Source organism: Stegastes partitus, unplaced genomic scaffold (assembly GCF_000690725.1).
Source record: "Stegastes partitus isolate 25-593 unplaced genomic scaffold, Stegastes_partitus-1.0.2 Scaffold0, whole genome shotgun sequence".
Taxonomy (NCBI): Eukaryota; Metazoa; Chordata; class Actinopteri; family Pomacentridae; genus Stegastes; species Stegastes partitus.
Window position 1 is genome coordinate 3,203,432 of NW_007577731.1, and position 13,064 is coordinate 3,216,495.

Below are 13,064 nucleotides of genomic sequence, written 5' to 3' on the forward strand. Positions count from 1 at the left end.
AGTATAGTATAGTATAGTATAGTATAGTATAGTATAGTATAGTATAGTACAGTATAGTGTGTAGTACAGTACAGTACAGTCGAGTATAGTATATTGTGCAGAACAGTGTAGTGTGCAGTATAGTGTACAGAACAGTATATTGTGTAGTATAGTGTAATGCAGTGGTACTGAACATACCGGCGGTCTGTTGATGAGCCAGTACGCCTGCTCCTGACATTCTAGCACAATGCGGTCAGCCTTCCGCCTCTGTTTGGACGCCCTGAACATAAATCACAGTGTAAGTGAGTGTGCACGTGCTTCTGTGTTGGGGGGGGTGCGCATGTGTGCACGTGACTGTACCTGAGTTGCTCTCTGGCTTGCATCACCACAAAGTCCCAGGTGTGGTTGATCCTCTTGTGCAACACACTGTACCTCTCCTAAAAAGGAAGAGGGAAGGAAGGAAGGAGGAGGAACGATGGATGACACAGGCCACTTGCCCCAATTTTCCTGTTGCATAATTCACATCATTTACAAACACATTCTCTGTCTGTTAGACACACAGACACACACTTCCCTCACCTTTTCATATTCCATCAGTTCTCCTTGTTTTCTTATGTTCTTTTTAGCCAAATAGATTGCTGAGATAGAAGACGGAAGACAAAAAAGAAAGACAGTTTATAAAATAAGTGGAAAATGGTTGTTTCCCCTCATAGCTCAATGCATAACATTTAAAGAGAGGTTAGATCCTTTCTTACGCCCTCCTACCACCATTGTTTCTTACCATAGTCCAGCTCTGAGGCAGGCCACCGGGTGCTCGTCCAGAAGTAAGGAGTCTGAAAAAAAGAAGTGACAAGTGACGTTTTTATTTATTTATTTTTGTGATTGATGTTAAAGCGGGTGATGAAAAAGTGGCAGCAGAGAGTGGCAGATGGATGAGGGATTAGGAGGAGGGCTAATGGCGCGAGAGTGAAAAAGGCAGACGGACACCGACGGAGAGAAGGTGACGGTTTAGTCAAAGGTAGCGGGAGGACGGGCAGGTTTTCAAAAGCAGGTAGAATGAACATACTGTGGGAGAGATGACCATCTGACCTGGAAGCGGTAGGGCGACTCGTCAGGGTGTAACACGATGGACCTCGGCTCTTTGAGAGGGTAAATATATCCGTATTTCACCAGCATGCCGCCAACGTGCAGAGCCTCTGTTAAATACCACAGAACAGTCTCAAACTTCAGAGTAGGCACGCCGTGACATCTAGCTGACACAACATTGACCTCATGAGGTGTTCTAAGACACATATTGCGTATAGGAGGGCCACAGAGACACCTGTGACTTCTCTGAAGGAGTTACAAGCTTCAGCGGCTGAGATGGGAGATAATAAACATGAAACACCTTGATGGTAGAATGGCAAAGACATAGCCACTATTGAAAAAAAGAGCTCATACTGAATCTAGACTAGTGTTTTCCAGAGAACATGTGGGAGACTCTGAAGTCAACTGAAAGATGATTCTTCGGTCTGATGAGGGCAAAACTGAGCTTTTTTTGACACTGTGTTTGGCAGACATCAAACACTGCATAATGTCTCCAACACACCACTGTGAAGCATGGTGGTGGCAGGATCATGATGTGGGGGTGCTTTTTTTGGCAGCAGAACCTTGTGCCACACCCCTTCTTAATGCTCAAGCAAAATCTATGCACATGTGTAGGCTACAGGATGTGATAAATACTACAAACAGCATGACATCATTTTAAAATCAAGTATTTTTTTATCATATAGCTTATTCTTAACACCATCTCCATCTTGAAGCATGGTGGTGGCAGCATCATGATGTGGGGAAGCTTTTTTGGCAGCAGAACCTTGTGCCACACCCCTTCTCGCTGTTCAAACAAAATCTATGCACATGTGTAGGCTATGGGACGTGTGATTTTATCGTATGGGTGATTCTTAACACCGTCTCCACCATGAAGCATGGTGATGGCAGCATCATGGTGTGGTGGTATCATATATGGTAAATTACATGTTTTATGCATTATGTTCTTTGGTTGAACTTTTGGACTCTTTGGTTAACCACATTTTGATGTTTGAACTTTGCAATAACAATGAAGTTCAATCTAATCTGACTTAATGACGAGCTATATTAAATTAGAAAATACAAATAATACATGTTAGTGGGACTGAAGCTCTCAAACTCAGCTTGATGCGGGGAATAAATAACCATTATTGGCAAAAATGCCGGCAGCCCGGCTGGTCGTGCACAATTTTTTAAATATTTTTTTGTCAAACACATGCACAGTGTCAGCAATCTCTCTCAAATCAAGGCTTTGTTCCAGTGATGAAATGCCTCATCAATCTTCAGTCTCTCCTCATTTGTTAAAGAGCCCTACTTTTATGACTGACAGCTACCAAAAAAAGCTGTGTGCTGCATTTTAATCAGCTCTTACCACTCTCCCTCTCTCCCTCTGTGCCTTACTGACTGACTCCACTCTCCCCTCCTTCAGTCTACTCGGAGGCAACAGGGACCAGAGGGCTACTCTTTTTTTTTTTTCCAGCCTCTAATTTAGTTCAGGCACGGTTTGAAACCTCCCGGGGCGAAGGCCTCCACGGGGACACTAATCAAACCCAGATCATCAGGTGAGTTAATCAAACTTGGACCCACTGGGGCTCACCCCATTCCTGTTTACTGGAAACAGCAAACACCCCCCCACAATACGCACATAAATCACCACCGCGTCAGCTGGAGAGAAAACACCATATCCTGGCAACACACTGGCGACGACACACAACAAGGCACCGAGTCACAGCAGGTCCTTCACACACACACACACACACACACACACACACACACACACACAACATATGATGCACGTACCCTCCTCGCAGATGCTGTATTTCTGGATCAACCAGGTAATTATGTCGTGACCTGCAAAAAACAATGCAAAGAGACAGACTTGTGTTTATTTGTTGTACAAAAAGAGGAAAGAAGAGGATGAAGTTCTTCCCTTCACTCTGCAAAGCACACAGTATTCTCCCAAATTTCCTGCTGCATTATGCATGACCGCTGGGACAAAGACAAGCTGCAATGTGCCCTGTCCACACATGCACATAGACCTAAATGCACACTGACATAAGGGGACACACACACACACATGTACACACACCTGTCATAGCGTGTGGAATGACAGTGATGAGGAGCCTCTGGTTTCTCATCTTCATGCCCATGTCAGGGTCCTGCATGGCCACGATCACTTTCTCCATCTGTCGGGCACAAGATGCACACACACACACACACACACACACGTGAATATGCAGCTACACACACAACACAAAACACTTCACAGTCCACACACACAAACATAAGTCAGAAAATAAGGAACAACTGCACCCTTATGATATGTTATCCCCTGTTTTACACTCATTTGATTTCATTTCGGAGCCAACAGATCAAGTGTGTTCACATTTGCATCCACAGCATCCCATAATATGTCACCAAAAGCACAACAAACCAAACAAAACACACACTCCCACAGTCTTACCTTTCGAAAGCATGTCATCTGCTCCCGGTTCCACCCCCCTTTCGCCAGGGTGTTGATGGTCATGTTGCGGTTCTGCCTGGGATCTCTCGATGGGACGGCAAAGTGCAGGACCGAAGTGCTGCCGGGAGCGCGCGGCGGAGCGCGTGCACCGCTGTTTCCCCCTTTTTTCTTTTTTCCCATCAGGCGGTCGGTCCCGTGCCTGGCGGGCGCGCCCCCGTGTAGATTAGAAGGGATTACAGTTATGGCAAAGTGATTTTCAATATGTTATGTGGTTTCCGCCCAGAAGCGAAAACAACTCTGTAAGTGTTTTTATTTATTTATTTTTAATCTCTGTCACGGATAGGCTTAAAACCCACTGAAGAAGAAAAAAAAAAAAACACGAAAAATCTTAAAAACATACAGTGCCTATAAAAAGCATTCACTCGGAAGTGTTCCCCCTTTTTTATTGTGTTTCAGTAATGAATCATGGACAGTTTAATTTAATTTAAAAACCCACTATTTAATGGTGAAGTGAAAACAGATTAAAATGAAAACAGAGTAGTTTAAATTAATTTTAAAAAAGCATCAAATACTAAATAAGTGATGCACACACCCTCAAAATGCAGCTTTTTTGACTTTATGTTTGGCAGACACACATTACTGCACACCCTAACAAACAAACACCATCCCCACTGTGAAGCACGGCGGTGGCAGCATCATGATGAGGGGATGCTTCTGGGCAGCAGGCTGTAGAAGGCTTGTAAAGGTAAAATGAACGCAGCAAAGTGGAAAGAAATCCTAGAGGACAACCTGATGCAGTCTGCTAGTTCTCTTGTTGGTATTTGTTGTAGTTATTATTTATTTATCCATGAGGGTTATTTTTGAAAGCTTCAAGGAACATTCCCAGACAGTTTCCTGAAGGTTACAGAACAAAAATGCACAGGGAAAATGAACAGATTTACCTTCAAACAGCATTCACACCAACATAATCTTTAGAGAACCTTCGGGGAACATTCCCTTATGGTTTCCTGAAGGTTACAGAACACAAGTGTATATGGATGGTGAATGCATTTATCCTTGAATCATTCCCAGCAAAAGGGAGCAGGAAAATAACCTTGAAGGAACCTTTAGGGAATGTTCCCAGAACGTCGAAACTTTTAGAAAACCTTCAGGTAACATTCCCTTGTGTTTTTTTCCTCCCCAGAACGTACCCTGAAGGTTACCAAATGAAATACTGATATTTAAGCCATAATTTATGTATTATTTAATGTATTTTTATGTGGGAATAAATTTTTTTTTAAATGATTGAAGTTCCTAATTTGAACTACTTATGGGCTTTGCTTGGTAATATAACTGACAGTTAACAAAGGACACACCGTTTTTGAACACCGATGAACATTCGCTCTTCGACAATAATGAGTCAAACAGCCGCTGACTAAACAAACGTCAATGGCACACGTTTTGTCCCTCGCAGACTTCCGTAGCGTCAGGAAGCGGTCCCGTCGTCGATCGAGACCTCTCGGTTGTCTCGCCTTTGGGTCGTTTATTGGGATAATTAAGGGCTTTGTGCAGAGGTAAGAACTTACAAAGTGTTTTTTAATGTTGTGGGGATAAATAACGCAGGCGTGCTGCGCTACGGAGGAGAGCGACAGCCGCTTTAGCTAACGTTGCTAACACTAGCCGTAGCAGGATGGTGGAGCTACTCAATGTGGAGCCGCTCCAGCCGAGAAGTGCAGAATAACAGCTGCCACATACAAGCAGCCTCAGAGTGTAACGTTTCATCTGCCCTTTATTATTATTACTCTTCTGGTGTGGAGTCGTTTTATTGTTTTGTGTGTGAACAATCGGACATAAAGAGGAAGTGTGCATTGTTGTTATAGCTACATGTGATGTGCTTATTGTTCTTCTCCCACTCTGTTGCATATTTAATTTGAAACCCACAACATCATTACAGCCCATCATTTTAAAGTTGTTTTCATTGTTTACAACCATTTAATTACCTGCATGGCACTTGAAGAAGAAAGCCATTGTCTTTTATTGTGATGGTCAAAGACCCCTGAATTCATTCCCTGTTGTCATGTGTTTTCCCATCACCTTTTGTCATGTGTTTTCCTACCTCCTGTCACAGGCACCCGATTCCACCCCCTGTTGTTCATTGCCCCCCTTACCTCCTGCCATTTGATTAACAACTGTATGTTAATTTACCTCTATTCACCTCTGTATTTACATACAGCCCCCCCCCCTACCCTTTGACTTACAGTATAAATGTGTGACTCTGCAGATGTTCAGGGTCGGTCCACCTTCACAGACTCATGCTCTGTGTTGGTGAGCCCACCGTATACCGGAATACTAATAAACACCCACTACAGCAAACTTCACATGAGGACTATGAGTAAAATTTCTTCAACACACTCTAAACCTGTCAAATTTCTCCTCAACATCTAATGAAGGTGGTTTAATATTTATGGTATTATGTATGGGTCTCTGCCAGGTTGCGATGGGTGACATTCGTCAGTCATTGCTCCCTCGGGATGTCCTCAGTGCAGCCAAGGAGCTGCTGTACCACTTGGACATCTACATCTGCAACCTGGTGCAGTCCGGCAGGCAGCCTCCTCAGGTCGACTCTAAAACCCTGGAGCTGGTCGAGGAGTTCATCCTGCACGCGCCCAAGGACAGAAACACCCCGGCCAGGGTAAGACGTCACCCAGGAAGGCTTCTATGTAAACACACTATGTATACACACACTAATGTGGACAGCCAATAAAGTGCGTCTGTGTGTTTCTTTCAGAGGATGAGTGCTCTCCAGGAGCTCCAGCTGTTGGAGATCATGTGCAGCTGTTTTCAGGAGCAGAGCCGCGACACTGTTCGTCAGCTCATGTTCTCCGCCCTCTTCAACCTGCAAGGCAACCAGGCAGATGAGAGCCGCATGGCACTGTTAGGCAAGCTGGTTTCCATGGCAATCGCTGTGGGCAGGGTTCCCATATTGGAATGTGCCGCCACCTGGTTACAGGTGAGGATTCAAACATATTTACGTGATCATCAAAGTGTGTTGTTGTTATTATAGGCTGTGTGTGAGGACATTTTTGTGGACTTTAAATCACTGAGCGCTGATCACGAGCCTGTGTTTGTGTCATGCAGAGAACCCATCGTGTGTACTGCGTCCGCCTGGCCCAGGTGCTGGTAGATGATTACTGTAGTATGGTACCAGGCTCTGTGCCCACCCTGCAGAATATCCACAGCGCCAGCCCACGCTTCTGCTGTCAGTTCATCACCGCTGTCACCACCCTCTACGACCTCACCTCAGGTACACACAAAAGTGCAAAACCTATCAACAAAAGAATCTCCGTAAAACAGGATTAGACATCTGTATAAATAAATAAGACTGAATTTTGAGTCTAGATGTGTAACGTCAACGTCTTTGTGTGTGTTACCAGAAGAGCTCACCCCTCCGCTAGAGCTCCTCCAGATGATCGTGTCGTGGATTCAAGATGACCCTCGCCTCGTTCTGATCACCTTCCTGAACACGCCCCTCTCTGGCAGCCAGCCAATCAGCTCACTCGACGTCACACCGTTAGGGGGGTTAGTGCGCTGGTGCATCAAAGCGCCGCTGGTCTACAGGAAAGACAAGAAGCAGGCGCTGATGAACGGAAGCGAGGAGAGCGAGCCAGAAGCAGGGCCTCTCTTCTCCGCGCTCCATTTAAGTGTCCTACAGGTACGTGTGTGTCTAGATACGGCATGCAGTGCAGAGAATATCTTTAATGTGCAAACTGAAGGTCTTAAAGTTGTTTCTCCATACTGTGCCACATTCAGGTCTTCATGCTTTTGCCCAACATACTCAACGAGAAGGGACTTTATGGTCGCCTAGCGCTGCTTCAGATGGAGTCTTTGGCCGCACTGACCTCCGATCTTTCCCGATTGCTGGACCAGGCCGACAAACACACGCACACGTCATCTGCTGACACGCACGCGTTGTCCCAGCTGGCTCTTGACCGGCTGGCTCAGGCCCTGCAAGTGGCCATGGCCAGTGGAGCCCTACTCTGCTCGAGAGGTAAGAGTGTGGAAAGGTACAAGTGGTACCGAAGCAGAGGCAAAAAAAAAAAAAAGCAGAGTAATTACATTTGAATTGAATTGTAGGAGAAAGTCCTGTCTTGCTATAGCTTCCCTCAACGACAACAGTAGGTGCATTTCTCTACCTAAGATGGGAAATAATTGGTTTGATGATTAGCATTTGAAATCCAGCTCAGAGTATGTTAATAATAATAATAAATGATCAGATTTATATAGCGCTTTTCTCGCTTTATTCATTCACACACATTCATTCTGGTGGTGGTAGCTACGATTGTAGCCCTGGGGCAGACTGACAGTGGCGTGGCTGCCATTCTGCCCCTCTGACCACCACCTCAAACAATCCATTCATTCACACAAGGTGGTGAAGTGTCTTGCCCAAGGACACAACGACCATGACACAGGTTACAGGGCGGAATCGAACTGCCGACCTTCCGATCACTGACCGACTCTTTATCTCTTCGTCTCCCTCTGTCCTGCCAGAGAAACCGTAAACTGTAATGGCTACAACAGACAACAAAATCTTGATTGCTTGCAAAACTCACACCCAACAACAAACAAGACAACCTGTTTCAACATTTTCTGAGAAATGTTCCCAGGTCACCCCTTCAGATGCTCCTATACCAAACTTATGAAGAAATCCCAAATATTAAGTCTATATCTCTAATCGTTTTGAAGTTATAGCTCTTAGAAATTTTACTTATTTTTCTGTGTTTTGGCAAACTATCCTCTCAGACCATCTTCCGGCGTTAATAACTCCTACAGTATGGCATATGGAGCTTTGAAACTGTTTATCTTGGGCTAGCTTTTCCTGTAGAATCCAAAAACTTAATCGGATCTGGTGTTATTGTCTTTATTAGTCTTCCTACAAGGCTCTAAAAATAGACAAAAACTCAGCTGTTGAAAAAAACTCACCATCTGTTGCAGTCCCTCATTTGAAAAGTCTGATAGATAAAGCACACAGAATGGTTTTCATTAAATTGGTGTTCCCACACAAGAACTATTGAGGAATATAGCTCAGACAAGCAGCTGACTGTTTCTAGGTGATGTGTCATGTTGTTAGTTGAGTGGTCATATGCAAAGTGTGTTTTGCAAAGTTTCCATGTGACTCTTTGTCGTCCACTGCAGCCACACCAACGATTTTTTTGCCGTGGTGTCAGTGAGTTCGGAGTCGTCTTAGATTAAACGTTTATTAATAGCTAAATTAGTTTGACCTACTGGTTTCCAGCAGTAGTTCACAGGTAGTCTGGTCCTCCTGCTATCAGAAATACTAGAGTAGTCCTGGACAGGCTGTTGATGCAGCGCTTTCTCCTCATGAAGGTATTGTCCAGTCAGTGACACCTGGAAACTACAGCCCCAGTAGGTACAAGTACACCCATACCTAAGCTTTTGTACACGCCACAGTTCCTCTTATTGTTCTATCTTTTAACTTCATAATACATGTACAACTGTTTACTTACAGCTTCGCCTTTCAGACCAAATACCAGGCCAAGTAGCATCACAGCTCATTTTTATTGGGACAGAAACCCAAATGAAAAGCAGGATTTCCGATAGCCTTAAAGAAAGCGACAGATTTTAGCTGTTTAGCCAGTTAAATATTAGACTGATTAATATGTTATGTATTGTCTTATTGTGCTGCGGCTTATTACATATAATATTGTCTTCACAGAGGACCTGCGAGCCATCTGTTCCCGCCTCCCCCACAACAAGTGAGTGTTCACTGCTTTAGTGCTTCATTTCCACTGGCGACTTTTTTAATCCAGAACTGTACACGACACTTCAGGGGTTTATTTGGAAAGTAGCATAAATTTACCACCTTTAATCAGTAACCTCATGTGGAGAACAAACCAGACTTTGGTTTGTTCTGCACTGTTCAATATGTGTGGCTGGTTGAAGACAGCAAGTGGAAATCTAACAAATTTACCTGCTGAAAAAAAATCTTCATAAACAAACCAATTTTATGTAAATGATGTAACTCTAACCCTGTAAAGCCTGAACCAAGAAATAGTTGCCAGAAAATTCAATATTTTTTTTTTGAAAATTGAGTGTTTATTGAACCTTTTGACAATTTTTTAAAAAGAATTGAATATCAAATTTCATATGTGAGCTTCAGTTTGTATTGTTTTGGAGTCTTTGGTGCATGAACTACTGATCCATGGTGGATTATGTGTGCACTGAATGTGTCGTGATTGTTTACATCAGGTTTTTCAGGAAGGAAAAAAAATATCACAGTGATACTGTGATGATGTCTCAAAAACTCACGTGTCAAATATGGTACACTTACAGGGTTAAATCAAACACAGATTAATGTCCTTTAATTGAAACTGGGGTAAGAAAGTATAAGATAAATATATGTGACTTCTGATGCAGAGCTGTACGACGGAGTATTAGGGCCACATTAAGAAAAAACATTGTCCACAGACTTCGGGAATAAAGTCGAAATATTATGAGGAAAAAAGTCGCAGTTTTACAAGAATAAAGTTGTAATTTTACAAGAATAACTCGTAATATTACAAGAATAAAGTCTTAACATTTAAACCAGATGTTTTAGGAGAGCAAAGTTGTTAAAATGAAGGCTGTGGAGCATTTCGTGAAGTTGGACTTCAGCATCGGTTTCACGAACCAGGTGGTACTTCATCTTTTGGCGCATCAGCATCACATTATCGTTAGTATCAGGAGTAATTACGACTTTATTCTCATAAAATTGCGACTTTATTCTTGTAAAATTGCGACTTTTTTCTCTTAATATTATGACTATTCTCTTAAAATTGCGACTTTATTCTTGTACAATTACGACTTTACTCTCAAAGTCTGGAAAAATATTTTTCTTAATGTGGCCCTAATACCCCGCCGTAGAGATGAGTAGGTATGTGAGGCTCTTTCGACTCTAAAAAAGTGATTAAAGTCTGAACAGAGTCATTGATGCATGTGTCTGTTTCTTCAATGTTTAAACCTTTTGCACATGAACTCAGACCGCTGTGTGTGTTTGGTGGGGTCCCTTTGTGTTACCTCAACCCTCTGCTGTTTGTTGTGACCTCCAACGTGTGCATAGACATTACTTGGAAGTTATTTTGTTCCAACTTAACATCTCTTACTTTCCTTCTCAATCATTCTTCTGTCCTCAGTTTGCTCCAGCTGGTGCTGTCCGGCCCGGTGATGTACTACAACAACATACACACCCCTCCGCTGGCCTTCAGCCCGCACGCCGCCCACTCGCCCATCGCCTCACACCCCACGCTCCCCACACATCCCACCATCCCCACACATCCCACCATCCCCACACACCCCACGCTCCCCACACACCCCGCACACACCCCTCACACACCTCTGGCCACCCACCCCTCCTCCCACCCCCAGTACTCGGCTCAGCCTTTCATGACGGGGATGCCCTTCCCCTTCCGACCCAGCCACTAAAAAAAAAAAGAAACAAAAATCTGCTCGACTCGTGTGCAGATGTGAAGCCGCGTGTGGATGTTGGGTTACCGAGTGTTGTCGTGTGTTTGTCGGTGTGCGTGAATTAATGTGCGTGAGTGGTTTATTATGTATTATGACATTATTAGCACATTTGCTTCTGAGAAAGTCTGTGTCGCTAACATGTTTGTCCAATAAATATTTTTTTACCTTATTCTTGGTGTTGTACTTTATACCAACCACTGGGGGTCACTGTTGTCTCATTTCCAGCCCCGAACACACTTTAAATTTGAGGAGAGGCCTGTTGTTTCTGGCTGTTTAGGTTAAGTTAGATAATATTCTGCTATAGGTTGAAGTATTCAAATGTGCTGTCCTTTATTCTTGTCCTTTATTATTGTTGTAGAAATTCCTATGACCTCCCACACAGCCTGCTACTGGCATCAATCACACTTGAACTTATTCTATCCAGATTGGTTTATCCTGACTAGATCCTTGCTTGTGCTGTATCTGCTCTCGGATGTACGTTGCTTTGGATAAAATACGAAATGAAATCGTCTTACAGTAAGAGAAATGAGCGGGATGTTTAAATGTGGTTAGACACTGAATCATCATCACTGGAACAAACCAAGCAAGACTTGAATTCAAAAAGCTCCAGCACACATGCATGTGTACAAGATGTAGGAATACCTAAAGGTTCACCTCTTACCCAAACTCGGCTTCCTGTATTGCACCACTAGAGCATGTCGCGGTGTCTTTGAGCCAAGCCCTGTGTGTAGACAGATAACATATCACTTAACTGCAGCAGCTCTCCTCACCGATGCATCTGCGTTCATTTAGGATGAGAATTGCATCATCTGCAATATTCTCTTTGTCGTGTGAGCGATGGCGGCCTTTATTTCCTCATGTTGGCACACCTTCTGCAATAGGTCATAACAGGAAGGATTCTCTGGTTTTGGAGATCCACGTTGGCAGACGTGATCGACGTACATTCCCTCTTTCTTACTTCCTTATAAGCTTCTTTAATGTGTGACTGTGTGCCAAGAAGGAAATGCAGGCTGAAATGCCATCATGGGCTCCTGCTCGGTATTGTTGCCGTGAATAGCCATTGTGCCGTTATCATCTAGTTTTACTGGAACAGTCTGACAGTGGTGCACTTGCTTTCTTTAATACATCCTGGAGCTGCCCTACAGAGACATCAAGTCTCGGCTCCTCTCCAGAAGGGAGCACCTCCATGTAGCAGCTGTGCAGCTTCCCATCACATTGTCTCTTGCTTCACAGTATCTGCTGCCGAGGGCTGATTGTAATGTGACCACATAATGTAGATTGCACTCCTTCGCGGCTTTCCACCCCTGCGTAGCTCTTGGGTGGGACAGAGATAAGGGTATCTCTTCTGAGAAAGTGATGCATTACTGTTGGGCCCGTCGAAGGTGACACATGAAGATACCGAAAAAAGGCGGGATCGAAGAGTGTGTTAAAGAGAGTGTACGAGGTTTGTTTCTGTGAATCGTGTCGGAGCCGAATCAGTTTAAAAGGCCACGTCTTAGGGGCACCGCTATGGCTCACCTGGTTGAGCTGGCGTCCCATGTGCAGGGCTACAGTCCCACTGTGGAGGTCATGAGTTGGAATCCTGCTCATGACCCTTTCCCACATGTCCTTCCCCCACTTTCCTGTCTCTCTCTCACTACACTATCCAAAACAAAGGACACATTTTAAAATAATCTTTCTTCCAGCCTTTTGTTTCTTAAAGTTTCATGATGCGACGTGGTTTTGACTTCGTAAAGAAAGCTCACAGTGTCACTGCATAGCTGCCTTTGATTCCACCAAACCTAACTTGACAAAATTCAGCCATCAGCAGGCGTTCTGGTCGTAGCCGGTTCTGTCTGTGTGTTTTGCATGCGGCAGATTTTCCAATGGTTCTTGGAGGAAATCTTGGTTTGGTTTGGTCTAGTTCAGCCTTGCAGGTGTGTGTTTATAAAGGACTGTCTGTGTTAACAGCTGCAGAATCGTGGTTTCCTGTCGAGGAAAAATAAACCAAGGCCACACACTAAATCTGACTCAGGAGGACTCAAAACTACCCATAAACCAGATGGGATGGAACTTT

General features: G+C 44.0%; 2 protein-coding genes across 2 annotated transcripts in view; one reads left to right on the top strand and one right to left on the bottom strand.

Moving 5' to 3' along the window:
• rgs11 (regulator of G protein signaling 11) overlaps positions 1-3,571 on the bottom strand; it is an 11,565-nt gene extending 7,994 nt beyond the window's left edge. Inside the window, 8 exon segments of the mRNA XM_008294632.1 lie at positions 178-259; positions 340-416; positions 559-617; positions 761-812; positions 1,069-1,175; positions 2,845-2,895; positions 3,134-3,230; positions 3,509-3,571. Of these exon segments, the coding sequence (XP_008292854.1) occupies positions 178-259; positions 340-416; positions 559-617; positions 761-812; positions 1,069-1,175; positions 2,845-2,895; positions 3,134-3,230; positions 3,509-3,571 (588 nt within the window).
• A 1,398-nt stretch (positions 3,572-4,969) lies between these two features.
• On the top strand, positions 4,970-11,177 carry ints15 (integrator complex subunit 15). The gene is made up of 8 exons (XM_008294749.1): positions 4,970-5,061; positions 5,979-6,179; positions 6,276-6,497; positions 6,626-6,791; positions 6,922-7,199; positions 7,298-7,535; positions 9,222-9,261; positions 10,678-11,177. Exons 2-8 carry the CDS (start codon positions 5,985-5,987, stop codon positions 10,964-10,966), a joined length of 1,428 nt encoding a protein of 475 aa, XP_008292971.1. The 5' UTR covers positions 4,970-5,061; positions 5,979-5,984; the 3' UTR covers positions 10,967-11,177.
• Positions 11,178-13,064: the final 1,887 nt, after the last annotated feature.